At 43.0% G+C, this 21,933-nt stretch overlaps 1 protein-coding gene across 1 annotated transcript in view; it reads left to right on the top strand.

The window, feature by feature from the left end:
• LOC109311746 (collagen alpha-1(IX) chain-like) overlaps positions 1 to 21,464 on the top strand; it is a 69,131-nt gene extending 47,667 nt beyond the window's left edge. The window contains exons 26-28 of the mRNA XM_019537558.1: positions 9,847 to 9,978; positions 14,591 to 14,653; positions 20,737 to 21,464. Coding sequence (XP_019393103.1) covers positions 9,847 to 9,911 — 65 coding nt within the window. The 3' untranslated portion in view covers positions 9,912 to 9,978; positions 14,591 to 14,653; positions 20,737 to 21,464. The remainder of the gene's footprint in view (positions 1 to 9,846; positions 9,979 to 14,590; positions 14,654 to 20,736) is intronic.
• Positions 21,465 to 21,933: the final 469 nt, after the last annotated feature.

The following is a 21,933-nucleotide window of genomic DNA, read 5'->3' as shown; positions in this document are numbered from 1 at the left end:
CAGGAGTTACCAGGAATAACAGTCACAAGCTGGCAGAGGGTAGATTTAGGCTAGATATCAGGAGGCACCACTTCACAGTCAGGGCAGCTAGGATCTGGAACAAACTTCCAAGAGAAGTGGTGCTGGCTTCTACCCTGGGAGTCTTTAAGAGGAGGCTGGATGAACACCTTGCTGGGGTTGTTTGACCCCACTACTCTTTCCTGCCATGGCAGAGGGTCAGACTAGATGATCTACTCAGGTCCCTTCTGACCTTGCTAACTATGAAACTAAGTGCAAAGCTGTTCAAATCCCTGAAAAGCCAGGAATGTATCTACTTTTGTAATACACTGTCTTTTGTTAAACACTTTTGTTAACACTTACTTTTGTTAAAGCAATAAGGAGGATGAAGATCCACCCACCTTTGAATGAATGGTTTTTCAGGAATTTGAGCAATGTGGAATAGAATACATGCCTCAATCCACTTATGTGACTAAGAGGTGGAATAGAATCTGGTCTTAAGTGTGTATAGATCAGAGAAACTATTTTATTAATTCACTTTGTGTTTCACTTCTCAGGTCTGTTGTTGTGGTTGTGGAGGGATAGTAAGGGATGCCACCATTTAGAGGAGTAGAATTTTTCTGGAAAAAGCCCTAAATGTTGTGCCACTGAAGGAAGAGGAACTGATTCTTAGAATCCCCACCACCCTTCTGTTTCACTCCTGTCTTCTTGTTGGCTCCTCCCTGGCTCTATCCTTTCATTATAGCAAAAAAGGAAGCAAGTAGGAATAACAGTCATGCCCAATCATGTTCTGTGACAGGAAACACAAAGTATGGGAGGTAAGGGGACAGACAAAGTATGGGAGGTAAGGGGACAGAGTACATGTGTAAGGGGAGAGAGTCCATGTATAGGCAGCATGGAGGAGTAACTAATGAGGGTGGGAGGGAATAACAAGGAAGTAGTTGGGTCTGAATATCTGTGGGAGAGGTAACAGGCTGTTGGTAGTCAAAAGACATGTGTAGATGAAATGGGAGCCCTGAATTGAGGCGGTGGGTTTTTAAAAACACCACTTCAATTTAGGGCTGATTACACCCCCATGTTGTGCACACACCATGCTGACTTACCTGCCTCTTTGTTGGGGAGGAGAGGGGAAGCTGCTAGTGGGCAGAGTGATCCCAGTGCTTCTCTCCTAGCTTGGGTGGTCCCAGGGGGTACTGCAGCTGCGGAGGGAAGCACCGGGCCCCTGCACAGCTCAGGCAGGCAGGCAGGCTTGGGGTGGGGGTGGAGATCAGGTTTACTGCTTTTCTTGGGCAGAGCTGCTTTCCTGGGTTGCTGCCAGGCTGCCTGCAGGGCTTCCTGCAGAACTATGGAGCTGCACAGAGCCCAGTGCTTTGCTCCACAACTATAGGGGCAGCAAACAAAAACTCCTCAAAGGAGTTTGTTTGCTGTGTCCCAAGTCATTTAAGGTGCATTATGCCACCAAATTTCCTACAGCAGCTGGAATTGATGTGCAATACGCTGCCACCATTAAAGGTCCAAAAGCATTTAGATCACTTTAAAGTGTCATGCATACACGCTTCTCATTTCGTCTACACATGGCCAAAGGTTGCAAACAGAGGCATAACTATCAGAATCTGCACCATGGGAGCAGTGGCAGAGCCTGGTTGGCTGCACCAGTAATGGCTGCTATTCTCATTTCCCCTCTAAGTGGATGCCTGGTGTCCCAGTAGCCTGTCATTCCTACACAATTGGTTTTAAAGCTGCCTTAGGAAAATTCAGTTTCTTGAGTTATCTCAAGTGGTGTTTTGGGCTTCCAATTAGCTGAGGTTATGGGAAGGCAAAGAGATAACTTAGAGTAGGTTTACCATATTTCCAGGTCCATGCCCTGCTCCTGCCCCTCACTCCCAAGCCACAGACTCCTCAAGCAGTGCTGCTGCCCCTCACTCTCATCCCGCAGCCCCCTGTCCCTGATGATACTTCTCACTCTGGACCTGCCTTGTGCCCTGTGCTTCCAACCCCAGCCCCAACCCTGCCAGTGCTCTTCATTCCCAAGCCACAACCCACACCCCTGCCCCCAGCCCATTCAGTGCCCCTCACTCTCAATCTGAAACTCCCTGGCCCCCCCAGCCATGCTGCCCACACAGCTCCATGCTGCCCTGGAAGAACTCCTTCCCCCACCTCCCCACCCTGCTACAGCCCCAGTGCTGGTAGGTCTCTGCTCTCCGCACACACTGATAGCCCCCCCTACAAACAGCTCTTTGTTGGGGCAAGCTGGGAAGTGCATGCATACATACACGCGTACGCACCCCCCACCCCGCCAAGCAGCTCTTTGTTGGGGCAAGCTGGGAAGTGCTTGGAAAGTAAGGACTCAAAAAAAGAGGACATGTCCAGGAAAACACAGACATCTGCTAACCCTAACTTAGAGCTATCTTTGCTTTCTCACAAGATACACTGAATATCAACTCAGTACAACTCAGGACTGAGCCTAAAATATCCAGCAGCAGTAGACTGGAACATCCTTAACTTACCCCAGCAATGCTGGTGATGATGCATCTTAGATGTAATGATCATGACATCTGTAAGTGGGTGAGAAGCATATATCAGATCTGTGAGTAGGTGGTTTCAGAAAAGAAGCAATTAGGTGGGCAAGAGAAAATTTTGTTCTACAAATTTGTTCTAGAGAAGAACTTAAAGCTGTGCTACAGTGCTACAGATGTGGAAAACTATCAGGGCCAACTGAGCTAATTAGAAAGCATAGTTAGGGTTAAACTAGCTGCACTAATTTGGAGAGAAATTAGTAAACTTGGTCCAGCATGCAGGGAAATCAAGGGGAGGATGTCAGCCAACACTTCCAGCTGCTCAAATTTCCCAGGAAAGAGCAGATCTGGATTCACGCTGGGAAAAATCTGTTGCCCAGATACTCAGAACAACTGAGAGTATTATCTGTGTAAAAAAAAAGAAAAGTAATATTCCAGGCCATTATGTAAATGTGTCAGTGGATGTGGTGATCTGAGTGACCTCAGATTAAACTAGATTGCACTTCCCATCAGGAGTGATGCCTGGAGGGATGAGTGAAACAAAGTAAACTGAATTGCCGGGAGAAGCAGCAGATGGGTAGAGAGCAATACAGTAGAGCTGCTAGTCTGAGATAAGGGGAGCAGGCCTGTCCTGCAAGACAAGGTGTGGGATATGAACTGTCCTCTAGGCAGTACTATCAATCTGTGTTATAAAATTTTTTATATGTAGGTTTTAACAGCAGAAGCCACTGGATGATGCCTTTAAATATACTTTTATGGGTTCTTTTTCCTTGGAGTACAGAAGAAAGTCTGCATAGATTTTTTTGGTACAGTGCTTCTTCTGAAGGCTGGTGATGAAATGTATTCTCTGCATCTATAGCTAGATTCAGTTCTTGAGTTGGACTCCTTGGGAACAGGGTCTGGAGTTTGGCTGAGATTCTGGAAAGAGGTTCACATTTTTTGACTGTTTCCATTTCAGGGCTACTGTAATTTATTTGTTAATATACTGGAACACTGATTTCTACCTCCCCTCCTCCCATAAGTAACTCATAGGGAGGGCATATTGCCTATGGGAGGGCAGTTGCCCCTTGCCACCCTCCTCCCCCTGCTGCTGATGACACTGCCAGTGTCTATGCATGGTCCCCATTTGCCACTCTCCCCACCACTATCACCACTGTCATCTGCGGGCAATCCCTGTTCGCCACGATCCGAACATCTTGCCACTGATGCTGGTGTCCACAGACGGTTCCTGCTCACTGCTTGCCGCCGACACTGCCACCTATAAATGGTGCCCCCCAGTCTTGGGAAGTACTGCTTCCCCCCCACAAGCAGGAAATGAATCTTCAGGCTGTGATATCCGCTACTGTTCAGTAGAAGGGTAACTGGCATGAATTGCTATAGTATCCAATAAATGTATTTAAGGACTAGTTGAGGCTTGGTGGATTTGTCAATATAGTGAAGGACGAGTGGATTTATGGCATGGAAAGGTCCTCTAGTCCCACATCTGCCACCTGGAGAGATGTGTTGGCTGGGCATTTGTGGTTTATTGAATTAAAAGCTTATTCTTCCAGTAGTGTAACTTGGGGGTGGGGTTGGGGGGATAAGTGGAAGAACAGCCCCAGGTATTGCCTTTGTAGGGGGAGAAGGGGGCACAAAAATAGCTTCCCCTGCAGCTGGTGGTTAGTGTTGCCAAGGGTGCCTGTTACACCTCTGTATCTACTCTTGGGTCCCCATTAAGACTGACACTTACTTATTTTAACTCTGATTGCAAAGACTTCTCGCGTTTAATGGGTCCATTCACTTAAGGGTATTTAAAAATAAAGATCTTTTGGACCGGGATTGTGATTTGCTAGCGCCTGGATTTATTAGTCCTCAGGGTCTTTTGCAATGTGCAACCTTTTTCCTCTGGCATATGTAGTAGAAGTGAATTAAAGATTAAGATTCTTTGGGTGGAACAAGTTTTAGGTTTTGTTTGTGTAGTGGATACATCTCTCTTATATTTTGCACAACCCTTTACAAATTTAAGGGAGATTGTAATATAAATTTTACACATACAAACAAGGTAAACTAAAACAACAGTAGTACTGTTGCCAAGTCAAGCACTCAAACAGTAAAAAATACCAAAGCTAAAATTCCTTCTGAAATATTCATTCAGGCCGCCTTGTGCATATGCATTATGATAAAAATTTCATTACAGGATTGCCAACTGCCTCATTTAGCACCAAGGATGGGCAGTGCTATGTCAATATTGTTTTCTTCTCATTCTTCCAAGTGTGGCCCTGGTATTTGAACTCAGAGTACACTTTTATTGACTTCACTCATGGCATCTTTGTTACTTCAGAACTCATAATCTTTTTTATAGATCTACTGTGTGCTGTGGAGGGCATTTTTATTTCTGCTTTATGTATGGAGGCATAAAAAGTTTAAAAATTACTGAGTTATTTTGGATTTTTACTTTGAATCTCCTAAAACCTTAATCTTTCAGAGTACTTGGCATTATGCCATGCATCATATGTTCATATAACAGCGTGACTGTTTTAGCTGTGAATGATTAGCATGTCACATCAGGAGTTTCAAGTGCAGCACCAAGGATTTTGGGGGAAAGAAAGGCATTTATAGAGTAATTATACTGTGATGGCAGCTTACTCTGACTATAATAGCCTCAAGATACCCCACCTGCTTACTCCTACATGCACGCTTTAGGCTATTCTTGGCCTTGATTCTGATGTGCTTGAGAGTAGACGGAGGGATACAAATCAGCAGTTTCTGAGTCTGGAGTTGAGTAGAGTAAGTGGAGCATACTTGGGAATGCCCTAATAAGCGAATGCTACTACCAACATGAGGATATGCCCTTAAAGGCCAGTTATGGAAACTCTGGTTTAAATTACCTACTCGCAGTACATCCCTAAAAGTCTCTGGCCATATGTGGACTGCAGTCTTTCCAAAAGCTTCCAATTTGGACAAACTAAACAGATTTTCATAGAGACAGCAAAAGGCAAATCCCTCACACAGAGCTCGCCTATGACAAGTTTCCAGTTCCTTCTTCACAGTATGTGCAAGAAAAAAGGTCACCTTTGTTTTTAGTATGGACAAAACAACATGCTATTTTTCCCCAAGTGTAATTTCAGAAATGACTGTATTGTTTTGGTTGAAATTAAGCAAGCAAACAAACAGAAAACATGCCTCCTTTTTATTCCTCTTCCTCACCCAAGAAAATCCCTGCCACAGTGTGAGAGAGTTACTGAAGGTAGAAAAGTTCAGCCCAAATTCTTAAAGCTACAAGCAACAAAGACATTATTTTGCAATGGGAAGTGCTGTCGCTTATATTACTGTGAGGCTACTGACCCCATCTCAAACTTGAAATCATTCATGTTGTCTAGAACCTAGATAGGCTCCTAACCAGCAAAAGCAGCTTAATTAAAAGAAAAACAAATGAACTTTTCATGGATGAAAACATTTCCACTTTATAGCAGAGAATGCTAAAGAACACGCAGCAACTAATAGTTACAAGAGACTTGTACAATATAAAACTCTAAAAGCACAGAAAGAAATGTTTTCGTATGAACTAGCCACTGGGTGGCAGAAACATAGCAGAAAAATTAACTTTTTATATGTAAAAAAAAGTAACCGTGCTACATAAACCTTTCAATTATTTAAGCTCTTTCCTAACATCTTTACTTAAGTCTTCCACTGGGTGGTGGATATATTCTAAACTAAACATCACCAATTCAAATCCATGCATATTAAATTAATGTACTAACCTATAGATTTATTCTTTACACTTTTTCTGTATCCTGTCTCTCAATTTTTCAATTGAACAGCAGTATACTGTCTTCCTGGACACCTCATACTGCCTCCTTTCTTTTATTTAGGAATCCAGGGAATGCTAATTTTGACAGCAGGAAAGGGTCTGGATTGACTCCTCTTCTCCTCAGGCATCTTCTGGTGTTAGGCTGTTCCTTCTAGTTCTGCCACTACTTATCCAGTCACTTCTTCCTTTCCTTCTTTCTTCTTCCCTGCAGCATGTACTTCATGCTTTCAAGAGGCAGTAGGTTCATCCTTACCTTCCTTCTCCCTCTGAGGTTGTCTTATCCAAGAAAGTCAGTAATACCATTATTAAGGAGGGATGAATCAGAGTCTCTTCTTTTGCCATCTTGTATACTGGGTGGCAGCAGCTGAGCCAGCTTCTTTATTTGGTTGTTTCCTTTTGTGCTTCTGGCTTTTCCTCTCTGCTGTGACCAGGGGCATATTTGGCAAATGAATGGTGGCAGTCAGCCCAGTTAACTGACCAGATGGTCAGCAGCTGGGAAGGAGATGGCAATTGTTCTAACAACAACTTGATTTGTCCCCCAAACACTTGCTACTTCTGGGCCTAATCCTGTTCCCATTGGGGTCAACCACTGAACCTTTTTGCCATTGATTTCATGCTTGTGAGAGATACAAACATTCTGTAGAAACATGACTTAACCAGGCAGAATACAATGGAAACATCTGCAATTACACCCTAAATGGAATGCAATACAGACATATGGACTCAGTGTGTCTTTCTTTGGTTTATTTCCTGGACTCCTAGGTTGCCTCCCAATCTTACATTTAGAATTTGTTCGTCTTAGAACAAAGCATGCAACATAATAACAATTAAAATTAGGCTGCATATCAGCCCTAAGCTATTTTACATCACCCATTAAAATGTGTGCTGTGAAGTGCCTAATAGCTCTGAGCAGCTGAATCTTGTTTTGGCATGGTTCTTAGTTCTTCTCTTTAATTACTGGTGCTTGAAGCAGTCTTATTCCATTTTGGAACACTGTTGTTGGACACACAGGATATTTTGAATGTTAAAATTTGTGGTCTGCTTTCCTGAAACACAGGGTATAAATTGTTAGAGGAATCTGTTTTTTGCTATATTTCCTCTAAATTGGATTCAAAATTTAAAGACATCATAAAATTGAAAGTGGAAAACTCCCTCCCCTTGCACACAGTGGCTCAGTTGAATATTCTGTATCTTATTTAAACTCATGAAGAGGATGCTATTCCTTTTTTTGAGACTCAGTAGCAGAAATAATCAACCAAAATGTAGTCTGAAAGGCTACAATGGTATGTGCAATGGTTAAATAGTTTTAAAAAAGCATTATCTTGGAACTAAATGAGATAAGCTAATGAGTCTATATATACTGTAAGAACACATAGACAACAGGGGGGAAGCATATTTAACTCCTGAAGTGAGCAGGGGAATTTATATGTTTGTGTAGATGACTTGTGCAGGCATAATCCAGACTTATATTTAGAATCAGAATGGCATAAGTAATACTTAATAAATAATGAAATTAAATGTGTATGTGGGGAGGGGATTATAAGGGTGGGAGTAAAATTGAATGGGGCTTCAAGTGCTCTTTGAATATTGGGGTGCAGATGTAGTTTAGTTTGCAGTGATGCAAATTAATTTTAAACCCCCGAAGTCTTGCACGTATACACTGTGATGCCATTAAACCACACAACGTGGTATTTCCTCACATGTACATGTTAATAGCATCACGTGTACAAGCACCCTTTGGCTCTACAAACCCAATTTAGTCTAAAAATGTTGTTCCTCATACATTCATATGACAATAGTAATCAGCTATGGCCCTACCCTGCTCACAAAGAACATTAAATCTTGAAATCTTTGTACATACTTTCAATGGCATATTAAAAAGTTTTGGAAAACATTTTACTTCCACAAAACCAGCCTAGGTTTGCTCACTATCTGTCTTGGATATAATTTAGATAATCCCATTTAAAAAGATAAACTATGTTGTGACTGGGGTTTTACTAAAAATCTTCATAAAAATCACATCGATTAACTGGAGATTGATTGGAGAATTTTGTTTTTGACTCAGATCATACGGCCAGAAATATCTGGAACATCCTGCTGGATTTAAGTACTGTCACGTGGTCAAATGTGGTTTTCACCCTTGTTCTTTATAGTGAGGAAAATCTACTTTAAGATGAACCACATTCTGTTATTGGATGGAAAAATATTTTTTTATGGGATGCACACATGGGGAAATACAGTCAACCCTGGTTAATTTCTCATTTCAAGGGAAATACAAATAACAGCAAGTTAAGTAGTAATGACCAATTGTCAGGGGTTATTAAATAGGAGAAACTGCTAGGGAGTTGGAACAGCAGCAAATTAAACTATAGTGGCAATGTATCCTATGAGAGAATAAATGAGAATTTATGGCATCTCTATGTTCCGTTGTTCTGTAACTACTTTTAAATTCCCTTTGAATATTTACAGAAATAGTGACTGTAAACAGGCAACTATGTTGAAGCTTCAGTAATTTACCTCCCAAAATGTAAATTCATATGCCAACCATGTGAATCCTTTTAACAAATCCTAGAGTTAATTATTTTGTACTGTACCTTGGACAAAGTTTATGAGAATGGGCTAATACACGTAATGTAAATAATTGCATCTGCTTGTAACAATACACATATGCTGTAGGAATACTCATCCAGTATTTACAATTAGAATTCGTGTGTATCCTTAATAAAGTGTGCCTTTTTCAGTTTGTTACATTCAAAATGTTTGCTGAGAAGCTTCAGTCACAAACATACTTCATCTGTCATTGCAGTATTGTCCTGCTTTTTATATGTATTCATAACTTCCCCTCTTCTTTTCTTACATTAAAATTCACTGAATTATATTCTAATTTAATTGTAAGTTAAAATGTCTAAGCTTATGAGATAGAGAGAGAAGAATCAGTTGAGGTCACAAACTTTTAAAAAAAAGTCTTAGGCAACCTCTTTTTGAGGATTTCATGTCTCTTTCTTTTAAAATACAGTTAATTCTTGTCCCCAGTAATTGTACCCATACAAATATGTATCATGAGCCAGAGCAAGGCAGTGCCAGCATCCTAAAACAGAAAATAATTTATCTGCTTTGAAAGGCAGGGCAGATTTGGGTGTCCATCCTGAGAAAAAAATAACATTTGATCTTTGAGAAGTGTTGTTATTGGTTTTCTTAGTTTCCAGAAAGGTGGGCTTCCCTGATTTCAAAATCTTTGAGGCAGAATCTAGAGGCAGAATTCTATGAAGTCGTATAATACATTGCCTTGCATTGTTACAGGATTGGCTTGATTATTTCTGGAGTAGTAGAATTTCAGATTGCTGACCACCCAGGGTCAAGAACTGAGTCACAGCAGAGAGTCCCACAGAAGCATAAAATAATCACATATTGCAAGTTATTATCACATAAAGAGACAAACATTACAACACAATGTCAGAATGGCATTACAGGATTATTTGTTGCTCTCTGTGATTTAATTCAATGCTAACAACTCTCTTCTTTTTCTTCTATTTCCTCCTCTAGCCCCATGCATACTGACTTTTAAGAGAGATGTGGGTATTAGACAGAGTGAGTGGGGCACTGTTTAGTCTTCTGGATTCTACAAGTTCAAGATAGTTGGCTAATCCAAGATATATGGCTTGAATATTGCTTCAGGTAACACTGACTCCTAATTCTCAAGTGTATCCTTAAGGATTTTTAGTAAAGGAAAATCAACACTTTGGCAACAGGGTCCATTGTCTAATCTTTCTCATTCAACACTGCCTGTTCTTTATACCTCATTCTTTTCCCTCGATACTTTCATGTTCATTCCATTAGTCCGGGCCAAATAGAAAATAGATTGCCATTACTTTACTTCAGAAATGGAAATAGTGACCATAAAGTTAATTTATAGTGAATATTTGTAGCAACTGGCAAGAGAACTGTAAAAAGAAATATATTCATGAATATGTGCTTATATAAATGCACTCTAAAAAGCAGCTTTACAGTGAATCCATGTTAAAGAATTCTCTTTGAATGTATAGCAAAATGAGCTTCTATTACTATATATATCTATGCATTCTGCATAAGAAGATGGATGTATAGTGTCTTCAAAACATAAGGTATTCTATTTTAAATGTAAGTGTGGTGGGAACTTTTTTGATGTGCTTGGAGATATAAAATCTTATATAAATGGCAAGATTGTGAGCTAGACAAACTTACATATGAAATACTGTGTTGTATTTAATTTTGCTCTATCTTTATCCTTCCTAGCTCTTTCATCTGAGCTTCATTTTAATTTTCAAGGTGAAAGAAGAGAAAGGATTTACCATGGAGCAATACGGACTTCCTGAAAAATTAACGTCTATACGTTCTTTTCATTTTTTCAATTACGTAATCCGGTTGCTTTTATAAAGTCAACAGAAAAGAATGTAAATAGAACATAGCCTGTTAAATCAATGATGTGGAGATAGCTACACAATGAAATCATGAAACTTAAAAGTCAATGGGAATTTTGCTGTCAGTGATGATAGGATCAGGACTTTATCTAATCATTAAATCTGATTATTTGATATTCACTTGTTTATGATCAGATGTCTGATGTGCTTCTTAGATGTAGAAGCACAAATAGATAACTTACTTAATTTTAATTATTCATGATGTGTAAATTCAGGGCTTTGTTTGAATTCTGATATATTATTGTGTAGGTTGAGATGATTCCTAATATTATATATAAATATTCTACATATTTATTAGTCCTTCTCACCATGGCACCTGTGTTTTTCTAAGGGTTGAAATAATGTGGCAGATACACTAACAGAACTTTCAAAAGGGAGTGTTCAGGATTAGCCCCCTCTATAACTTTTCTGAATTTAGCAGCACCCCAATTGAGAATCACTGAGCTAGAATCTAGCTGGTGCCAGGTGAGGGCAGTAGGGGCAGGATCTCACATGATGTGCACTGTTTCCTCTAACACCTCAGTTTGTACCTGAGGGGGCAAGTGAAGCCCCTGCTACTGCTGCTGGTCCTCTTTGGTTTTGTACACAGGCAACAAGAGGCACATACCCTTGTGCCCGTCACCTTCCACTGGCTGCTGGAGGAGGAGCTCAGCAGTGGAGGAATGAACCAAGCTGAACAGCAACAAATAAAACCAGGTTGAATGGCAAAGTGCACTGCTCAAAACATGGGGGCAGCTGGCTGAGGGCCTGCCTGGGGAGTGTGTTGGGGGGCAGACATGAAAGTGCCCAGAGGAGCAGCCATGGGTGCTGCTTGTCTCTCAGGTGCTGGGGCAGGTGTGGGGTTTTGGACAAGGGATGGGAGAGTGCTTACCTCTTTGCGCAGAGGCCACCTGCTGCATTACCCCTAGGTGAGAATCATGATGCCATTGACAAATGTCTTTACGCATGTAACAGGGAGCCAGAGCCCCCTGTTAATTTAAGAGGAGTGGGCAGTAGGCCAGGCTTGCTGAGTGGGCAGGTATTTGGGAACCAAGGACCGGAAGGAACAAGGACAGGAGCTACTACAGGGGCATAATTATTTTGTAGCTAGCTGCACTGCACTAAGTAGCCAGGGGATGTATCTCCAGGTAGCCAGGGAGTAAAGGCCTCAAGCAGCTGATTTAGGCAACAGCAGAGGAGGACAGGCTAGCCATTAGGCAAAAATGTGTGGCTGGGCAGCCACACGACCCGAAGGGGTGGTGCTTTGGGGTATATAAGCCCAGTGCCTGAAGCAAGGTGGGTAGTCTGGTCCTGTGTGCTGCAAGGAGAGGAGCCCCTGAGAGGGAGAGGCTTCAGGAAACAGGCCCATAAAACACCCAAGTTACCCACAGCTGGATGGAGAGGGCTAAGAGAGAAGTATGGCTTGTGGTGTGGCATTCACCCAGAATGGGGAAAAGTTTTATATAAGCAGATCTATAGGTATTATGTTCTAAGTTTAACTGAAGGACTGGGTTATGGTTATGGAGGGTGATGTGGGGGCCACAGGGGTGCCTGAGGGTCACCCAGTATAAAGCCCTGTAAGGGTCAGTGACCCCAAGGGGGCTATGCAGTGTAAGAGCAGTTTGCCTGGATTAGGGTCCTGAGAGGGCTGTACAGTGTGAGAGTAGTTTTGCCTTGGTTAGGGACCCCAGGGAGCTGTCTCGGCAACAGGTAGCAGCCTTGTGTAGGGTTGGGAAACCAGCAGGCTAGAAGAGAGAGGGAGACAGGGCCAGGGGTCCAAGAGCGAGACAGCGGACTTGGGCTGATGGATGCAACCTTCCCAAGGCCGGGAAGGCTGAAGCCCAGACAGAGGTTTGAGAGGCCAAGTGTGGGTTGGGGGCACTTTCTAAAATGCTACTGAATAATACCTGTGAGGCCTGGACATAGCTATAGGGGTGACAGGAGGCCGCATCCCTAAGATGGCATGGATGAAGTCTCATACCAGCCAGGCATGAGAGGTATTAACCAGCTAAGGTACACTGAGGCTTACTCTAGGACCCTGGGGCTGTCTCCCTCAGTACTAGAATATTCATCTAGATGTGGCAGACGAGGTAGAAAAGACAGGGCACAGCAAGGGGTCAGAGTGTGGCTGGAATACCTTGGCCATCAGGGGCTGTCATGGCTGCCCTTATGGCTAGTCCTTCTACAAACACCTTTTTAAAATTGCTTGGAGCTCTCACGTCAAGTATAGTAGCTCACATTTATATGTTATTCACCAACTACTGTAATATTTGCTTGGACAAGCATATTGATTATTTCAACACAGCAAGCAAGAGATCCAGAAATATACAAAGGATTTCATTTCCTTCTAATAATGTAAAACTAGATAACAACACTCAGATGCATCACCTCTTAATAGCAGAGCTACTATCTACACAGATTATTTTACTTCAGTATTTACCTGAATCCAAAATAAGTTTTAGAATTTAAGGAAACCCCTCAATAATTAGATTGTATACATGGAAAATTATATATTTGTTATAATTTTTCATGTATACAATCTAATTATTGGAGGGTCATCTTAAATTTGTCCCTATAAGCAGCATGGGGAGCAAGGGGCCAGACCTCTGCCCCTTGCCTCCTGTGCCTCCCTCCATGCTGCCTGTTCCCTCTGCCACTTGCCCTCCAAGATACCTGCTCCCAACCCCCCCCGTGTGCCTGTGCCTGTCCCCTGCTGTGGCATGCTCCCACCTCTGCTCTCCACCCCCTGCTGCCTCCTGCCTGGGCCAGTACTCAAATTTAAACTGAGGCTTTCTTTTCCCCATGGTGATCAGGGGAAAAATTACCACTGATATTGGATTTGAGTAAATATGGTAATTATACTTCTAGTTTAATGAGAATTTGAAAATAATAGTTTTATTACTATTGTAACCCTTAGGAATCTAAGCGGTCTTCCATCCATGCAGGCTTCTGCTTCGTCTGTCCACTCCAGTACTGTATTCAGTCATGGGGACTACTTATGTAGTTCATATGGATTTAGGTTATCAGTCAGTACTATAGGCACTAACTCTGTGGGTGCTCTGGGGCTCAAGCACCCACCAAAAAAAAAATCAGTGAATGCTCAGCACCCATGGAGCTGCTTGCAAATGTTAAAAACAAAGAAGAGCTTTACCAGAAGAAGCAGCATGTGACTTCAACCCAACTCTGTAGCATCTGTAAAGATCAGGCACTTCAGTGGGGCTTTTGGGGCTTTAAGATAAAGCTGATTCAATCAACTATTAGGTAAGTGGCTAAAAAGCCCCACTAAAGTGCCTGATCTTTATAGACCTTGCAGACCTGGGTAAAACTAACAGGCTGCCTGTTCTGGGCACATGGGAATGCACCAAGTTAAAAGTAAAGTGCTGTGGGGGTGTTTTTAATGCTTTTTTTTCAAGCACCCACCAGCAAAAAAGAAAAGTCAGCACATATGGTCAATACATTGTTTGTTTTTCAGGTCAGGTCCATCTGTTAGCAGAACATAGTTTGTTGAGGTCTACAGGGCATGCCAGTAATTTTTCTTCCATGACTTTAACATCCACATATCTTCCATAACTTTAACTCCCATAACTTTCTTCCACAACTTAAACAGCCACATCCAGTTGAAAAAGCTGTTAGATATTTGGTTCAGTGACTTTTTCTCATCCCAGGTGGCCTGTTGCTCCTTTAACACAAAGACACTATAGTGCTGCTTTTGCTAAGTGTCGTACTTAGACAGTCTGTTACCTTCTCATTATACAAGTTTGTACCTGGATCAAATAATGATCATTCCACCTCCTCAGCCTGGCAGATCAATTGGTACAACCAAATTAACTTATGGTTTGTTATTTCGCCAGCTGAGGTAATTTTTGCTGCCTTCACCCAGCTGAGATGATTTGCACCAGCACTTTGCTGTCCAGGTTTGTGGTGAACTTTGAATATGTATTTGAGCAGATTGCAAATCTGTCTCTGAAGGTGTTTTGCCAGACTGTGCTTCATAAGGAGCCAATGAAGAGCACTGTGGTTCATGTTTGTTGTGAATTCTTCTAAACATGGGTGACTGGCTTTGAGGGCCTCTAACACTCCATTTCCCTAGCTGAGTAAATTGGTTTTGATCTCATGTAATCTGTGGTCTTGAAAACACCACTGTTCTCATCAGTTTGTTCAAGTGCAAAATTGTCAACTACTTTTGAGGCATCACAGGTTACTACACATATGGGATGGATCTGAAGTCAACCTGTTTTGGTGTTCTCTCCTGATACAGTCACTCTTAAATAGGTCCTATAGATGTTGCCTATTTAGTGAAATTTTACACAAATATTCTGTACAATCTGTACAGGCATACAAATCTCTGACCAAGGGAACTTGCTCCAGCCCCAATCCAACCTGGGCCAGACCATGCACCAGTGGTTGCAGTGGTGGCAGTTCCAGCCCCGGGTTGCCACAGTTGCTACCATTGCTATTGCTGGTATATGGCCAGGCCAGAGCTGGAGCTACCATGTGCTCCATGTCCCTGGCCAGAATGGGGTTGGGGCTGCAACTAATGGTAAGTGGCAGGCAGTAGATTCTGTGGAGGGCAGGCAGGGGTGCGGTGCGGGGTGGGTACAGAAGTTGTGGGAGGCAGATGGATGCAGGTGCCAGGGAGAGCAGAAGCTGCTGGGGGCAGGCAGCTGGTGTGGCTCCAGCTCTGCCCCCCCAATCCAAGACAAGGGGATCCTCTCGTACTGAATGGGGTGGGGGGACCTCATCTTGGATTTGAGTAAATGTAATAACTGGCTCATGGGAGAGGCATGAGCTTTTGGGCAAGTTTGCAGGCAGGAACTTACTTCATCAGACACCAGTACTTGGACTTCAGAGTAACATGACTAACTACAACTCTGCTCATATAACAAATGAGATTAGGCATGGAACTTGGAGTCTTTGAAGTGTGCATCATCAATATCTTACACATTACTGCACTGAGATAGCTTTTATATATCGTGGGGTAAAACCAATGCATGAGTGATGATTACTATGGAGTCATTGCTGCACTGTAAATCTGTACCATCATGTATGTTTGGATGCTTATCTTGCTGGGATCCTATGATCCCTGCTGACTTCCTGCCCCTGGCAGGGGGCTGTACTCGATGATCCTCCAGGGTCCCTTCTAGCCCAAATGTCTATGAAATCTATGAAACAGTGCAATTAACAAGGTTAGTGTTCCTATAGTATCTCTGTAGAATTACCTGATAATGTGAATTGTCAATCTTGGTGTGATGATCTCAGGACTTTCAGCACAAGGTGTATAAAGAACCCGAGGCAGCTACTAAGACAGTCAAGCAGCCCTATTTAGGGCTTCCCTCTTGAGGAAGGCCCTAGAAAAGGTGGGCCAAAAAAGCCATGCCCTAACTCAATCTACCCTGGCCAAAATAAAATAAAATGATGCAAAAACTTGTAAGAAGCTGTGTCAGTCTTAAATTGGGCTTGTCTGCCACAAGCAGATTCAACAGGCACCTGACTAGACCTTTTACGCATATAACATCAGCCAGAGGATCAAGGGTAGCCAATATACATGAAATTATGTACTTTCCTGGGGTGGGGGGAGTAGGATTTAAGACCCATTTAAGTGGCATAAAATGTCATTTATGTTGCTAAAGTTTGAACAGGCAAGAAGCACTTATATAGGTAACTCAAGTTCCTTATACACTTTGTGCTGAAAGTCCTGAGATCATCACACCAAGCTCTTCAATGCATATGCCTAGGCAAGAGAATGGAGGAGTGGAGACTGCTTTAGACCTACCACTCCCCCTTTAGACCATCGAGACGGAGTCCAAAGGCTATTCCAAAGGTCAGACTGAGTCCAGATGCTCTGTGCCTCAGTGGTTCAGTGTTTCTTCTGCCAGAGAGCAACAGATAAGAGCTGCTGCTGAGTGCCTAACATCTCAGTGAGGGAATATTTCTGTCAGGGTGATGTCCCTTAGTCTGACTCCAGCCAAGGAATATACACAAAGCAGTGGAATCTAGGGTTTTGCGGTGCTCTATGCTCACCTTGCAACACTGTGGTAATTTATAGAAGCTACCCCTCCACGAGTAGCCCCACCATGTTCCTACCAGGCCCTCTAGTCAGATGCAGTTTACAGTCATACCTAGGACCCATAACATCATGTAGGTTGGAGAGAAACTGGGGTAACAGTTTTTTCCTTTGCCTTATGGTAAAAGCATTTGTCCAGGGTCTTAGGTCACACTTTGCTACTATGTATTTGAATTGGGATATTTGAATCTAAACCTCCCAATATCCAGAAATGAGCTCTAACTACTAGGTCATGGACTAGGATTACCAAGACCACACACCCATTGAGGCTGGTTCGTTGTGCATCAAGAGAAGAAGAAATGCAGGGCCAGAAAGAGGGTAAGGCAAAGGGAGCTTGGTAGTTCAGTGAGGTGGACACTGCCCTACATGGGCAACTGGTACCTGCTAATACTGGGACCAGCAGCTGATTGCCGACTGTGTGGGGGGGGGTCCCCCAGCAGCTGATTGCCCCTGCTGGTGGAAGTGATGGCTGCAAAACTGGAAGTGCCACCAGTGCTTCTCTCAGGGGGGCCATGGCCAATCTCAGGGGGTGCAGGGGCACCCACATGCACCCTATATACATCTCCAATGCTGCCCCAAAAGGGACAGGACTTCAGGTTCTTCCTCCTGCCCTAATGTCATCTATTCATACTGTCTAATGCTGATTACATGTGGAAACACCCTGATGGAGATAGGAGCTGAGCAGGAACCATGAACTAGGGTTTGGTGGTTAGGTTCATCATAGAACCTAACAAAGATAAATGGAATTCTCTGAAGGGCAAAACACGGGATGGAAGTTAGGATCTAAAATCTAAGTAAGTGGCCCAAAGTGCCCCTTATGCTAATTTTAGTTATATAAGTGCTACCTGAATAAAAGTGGAGCTGGACTGGAGTTTATGACCAGATCAGAATCAAGTGGAAGCCAGAGTACACCTAACACTATTTAGCTTAAACAAATTATGTCAGTGGTCTTCTTCAATAAACTTAGTATTAGCATTTCACATTTGAATACCTGTAGCAAATATATAAGCTAATATCTACTAGAGCCAAATTAAAAAAAAATCATCCATTTGAAAGGCTTAAATAAAAATATTTTGTAAAAAAATAATGATTCAAGATGGTTACTTGAAATATTTACTCATGTTTTCTCTTTGTCTCTTGCATGTAGTTTGTTATAGATTTAATACTAAAGGGCATGGGAGAGGACTACAGTTCTGTTGATTTGACAGAGGAGTGGAAAAGGCATCAGAGTTTGTGGACAGTGGAATGTGCCTGAGAAGAACTGAATCCTCGTTAGGTTCCACAACTAATGAGTCACATTGTCTCTGTTACTTACTCCATAGGGACTATTGTCTGCGGACAGTAACCCACTTCATTTAATTCAGGGACAATGCTTAAAGTTTGTCATGTGCAAGTCTTTACAAGATGGGGCCCACAGTGTGGACACTAAACATTAATACTATGCTTCCTTTTTATCATTTTCTGTATAGTTAGAAAACATATGTATATAAATAAAACAAAGCATCTGTCTCCCTCTCTTTCTAATGGCCAAATCCATCAGTCTGAGGAAAATATTTGCAGCAATGTTGACATAAATTTTACTTGACTAAGGAAGAATAAGAATGGAAAAACTTGATCCTCTAATTCGGAAAAAAACAAGCATAAGAAAACTATTAAAACATTTTAAACATCAATTGCTGAACTAGAATCCACTATATTTAACTAAAACTGATATAACTCCTATGTAACTACTGATACAACGAATTTGATATAACTGCTAACTCTTTTCACCACGGAATTTTGCATCCACATAGACTTGGCTACTAAAACACATTTATAGGATAACTGAAGTCTTGAAATAAAACTACGATATTTAGATGTATCAACAAGTCTGTAAAATATTGCTGTGAAAAGATTACATGATTTGCCTGGAGGGACAGTGTAACTGAAGTTTGTCTTCTGTGCACTTTCTGGATCTCCATTTTGTTTTCTGTGGAACGTTTTGCTTTTCACATCTAGGTAGCCTAAAAATGATGTTGTAGCCATGATGCTTCAGAAACTATATGGGTGGCAAGAATTTCTAAGGGTGATATTGAACCAACTATGCAGTTGGGATAAAGCTAGATAAGCTTTCTGATGGAAAACATTTGACCTGGGGAAAAGGAGGGGAAAGGCGGGTGGCAGGGAGCAGTTACAGACCTGACCCCTCTGCAGCCAATGTCAGAGGCCATAAGGAGCAGACAGAACAGGTTGTGAGGGTTTTTGAGGGGTGGAAACTTCTGGGAGCCATGGGGCAGGTCATGGACAACAAGGATATTTAGGGTCCTGTGGGGTTGAAGGGTGTGGGGTGAAGAGGGGTTGGGGTGCCATGGGAATGGGGTAAGGGGCAGATGAGGTTTGGGGCTGAAGGTGAGGCCCATGGGGCTAAAATGGAGTGTGAGGGGTTGGGAGCAAAAGGAATTGTGGGCAAAGAGGTTTTGGGGGACTGTAGAGAGGCTTGAATGCTTAGAGGGATAAGGGAGGGCTCAGTGGGCTGTGAGGAGAGTGGCGAAGGGTCAGGGGGCTGGAGCTTGGTGGGGATGGAACTGCGCAGGTTATGGTGGATTCATGGGGGCAGTGAGGTGCCAGGGTAGGACTCAGTGTGATGTGAGGGGGATGATGGGGTCTCATGGGTTTGGGGCACAATGAGGTGGGGTTGAGCATTAGGATATGTGGGACAGTGGAAGACAGAGTGGAGCCTGGGGGCATTTGAGGTGGCAGGGGCTATGCATAAAGGAGCCATGGTGGAGTGCTGATTCATGTGTGAGAGTGCAGGGAGAAGTTTTGTTCATCTTCAGTCTGAGGTTAGCAGCTGTGTCCCTCAAACAGGTACCTGTCAGACCTCTACAGACTCAGTTGTATTTGTTTTTGCTTGGATCATAAACTGAATAATATAGTTATGGGCCCCTAATACATTAGTAAAGCTTCCAGTTTCTTTTTAACTGGAGAAAAAGATGTGTTCTAGACCTCACCACCCGCACCCCTTTTTCAAGATCCTAGATATGCCTATGTGGTGCAGTTTAGGGTACTATGCCTTGTGGTTGTGTGAAAGGATTGGTTGTGTAATTTCAGTAATATGTGAGACAAGAATTTCTGTGGGATGATTTGGATAGGGATGATCCTGCTTCATGTGGGGAGTTGGAGTAGCCCTACAGATGTCTCTTCCTTCCCTACTTTTCTATGAGTCTGTGCTTAGGACTTGTAGTTTGCCACCCTTACTTTTCAAAAGCTGTATGAACTGATCTTATTTAAGCAGAGTTTCTTCTTCCAAGCACTTTGCTAATCATCTCAAATATGTTTTCAAGTAGATCCTTAAATTTATAACATATTATATAAGTATAGACCTTTTAAAATTATTGACTCCAAGATGAACATGGGCCAACAATGCGAGGTCACGGTTGACAGGGCTAACCGGACCTTGTCATGAATCCACAGGTGCATCTCAAGTAGAGCCAGAGAGGTGATCCTCCCCCTCTATGCGATGCTGGTCAGGCCACAGCTGGAGTACTGTGTCCAGTTCGTTCACATCAACTAGATATTCCCAAATTGTCATTGCCTTTTTAAACATATTTAATTTCTTCCATTCCTACATTGGCTATGAAGTCAGGAGATGGAGCACACACTGCCACTCCCTGCTATACCTGAGGACATCCAAGGCAACAAGTCAAGAGTATTCTCCAAGCCCTAACCTGCCCACATCTGGGCATGGCCTCCAGGATAGCTAGTTTGATGAGCACTGCAACTTGTAAATGGAAATGCAACTAACACTCTGTATATCATTATCTTTAAATATATAAAAGGTAGGAAAGTTACTATCATGTTTGTAACTTTTGTTACATTTCTGTTAGTCTTAATAGCATTGAGTGAACTAATGTAAACAGAGATAAAAATGTTTGTCTCTGTGTTTTCCTCTAGATACCATCCAGTTACTGTCTACAACAATGAATAAAGGTTTGGCTTGCACAAGAAAATATTTCAGCAAGGCTGCTGACCAACAGCTTTGCTTCATATCCTTTAACTCACTTCCTTTCACTCAGATTCTCTGGAATTACACTACTCCCTTGTGGCAAAAGGGCAGTTAATGAAGTAGTGGCAAACAGAGATTAAATACATCCTTTAGGGGTGGTTCATTATGCATGTTTTTGTTGATGTCCGTTGCTTTTGATTGCTAGTTCAGCATCAAGGACAGATGAAAATGCTCTTTTGCCTAGAACTGGCCCCAGTAATTAAAGTACATTTTGGCCCATTTTTCTCTTGTCTTTTTGTCATAGATAGATGCATGAGTGCCTATAGTTGTGATACGGGGGGGACAGATGGTGGAGCCATGCACCTGTGTATACTGTACTTCTGTATTCTAGGCCTGTAGAGGTAAAAGCCAGAGGGGGCAACAGGTAAAAGCCGGAGATGCCACCTTTCTCCTCTGGAATGTGTTGTGCTTTATGCAGACTTTCCGTTTTTCTAACAGCCTGAGTTTCTAGATGTGCACGGTTAGGTAAGACTCTGCTCTCATTTAAAAAGAAAACAAGTCCCTTGGGTCCCTTGCCCTCGTGTAATAAAAGCTTGAAAGTGAACAAGCTGCACCTGAGAGACTTCGCAACAAGATGGTAAAAGGCTCTCACAATATTTCAATCAAGTCTCTGATTTCGAGGGGCTACAGTTACACCCACGCGCCGGCAGTCCTGACAGACCTCACGCTGTCTCCTCGCCCTCCGGCGGGAGGGCGAGAAGTCCCTCACGTGCAGCTGTTTGCTTTCAAGCCCAGGAGCTCCTCCCCCGCAAGTCAAGCCCCAGTCTGGCCCTAGGGCGCGCTGCCCAGAGCCACCCGGGGGTTTGACTGACTAAGCATTTCCCTCCTCCAGCTTCCGAGGCTTTTGGAGCAAAGCACACCTGGGCCAGACCCCTACCCCTGCCCTCCCTGCTTCAGCCCCCAGGCAGCAGAGCCAGCTCTCCCTGGAGCTGGCTGCTCTTTGCGGTCCATGTGGCAGGGCTCCTCAGGGGGTCTTCCCCCGGCTCCAGCCTGAGGAGCGATTTGGGTAATGGGTCGTGCATGGGGAACCCCCCCGCAGCACGGGTCCCCGCCCCGTCCCCCCTCGAGCCAATGGCGGCGCCGGG

Source organism: Crocodylus porosus, unplaced genomic scaffold (genome assembly GCF_001723895.1).
Source record: "Crocodylus porosus isolate Cpor-Errol unplaced genomic scaffold, CroPor_comp1, whole genome shotgun sequence".
Classification (NCBI taxonomy): domain Eukaryota; kingdom Metazoa; phylum Chordata; order Crocodylia; family Crocodylidae; genus Crocodylus; species Crocodylus porosus.
This window is presented reverse-complemented; position numbering and strand designations above follow the sequence as displayed.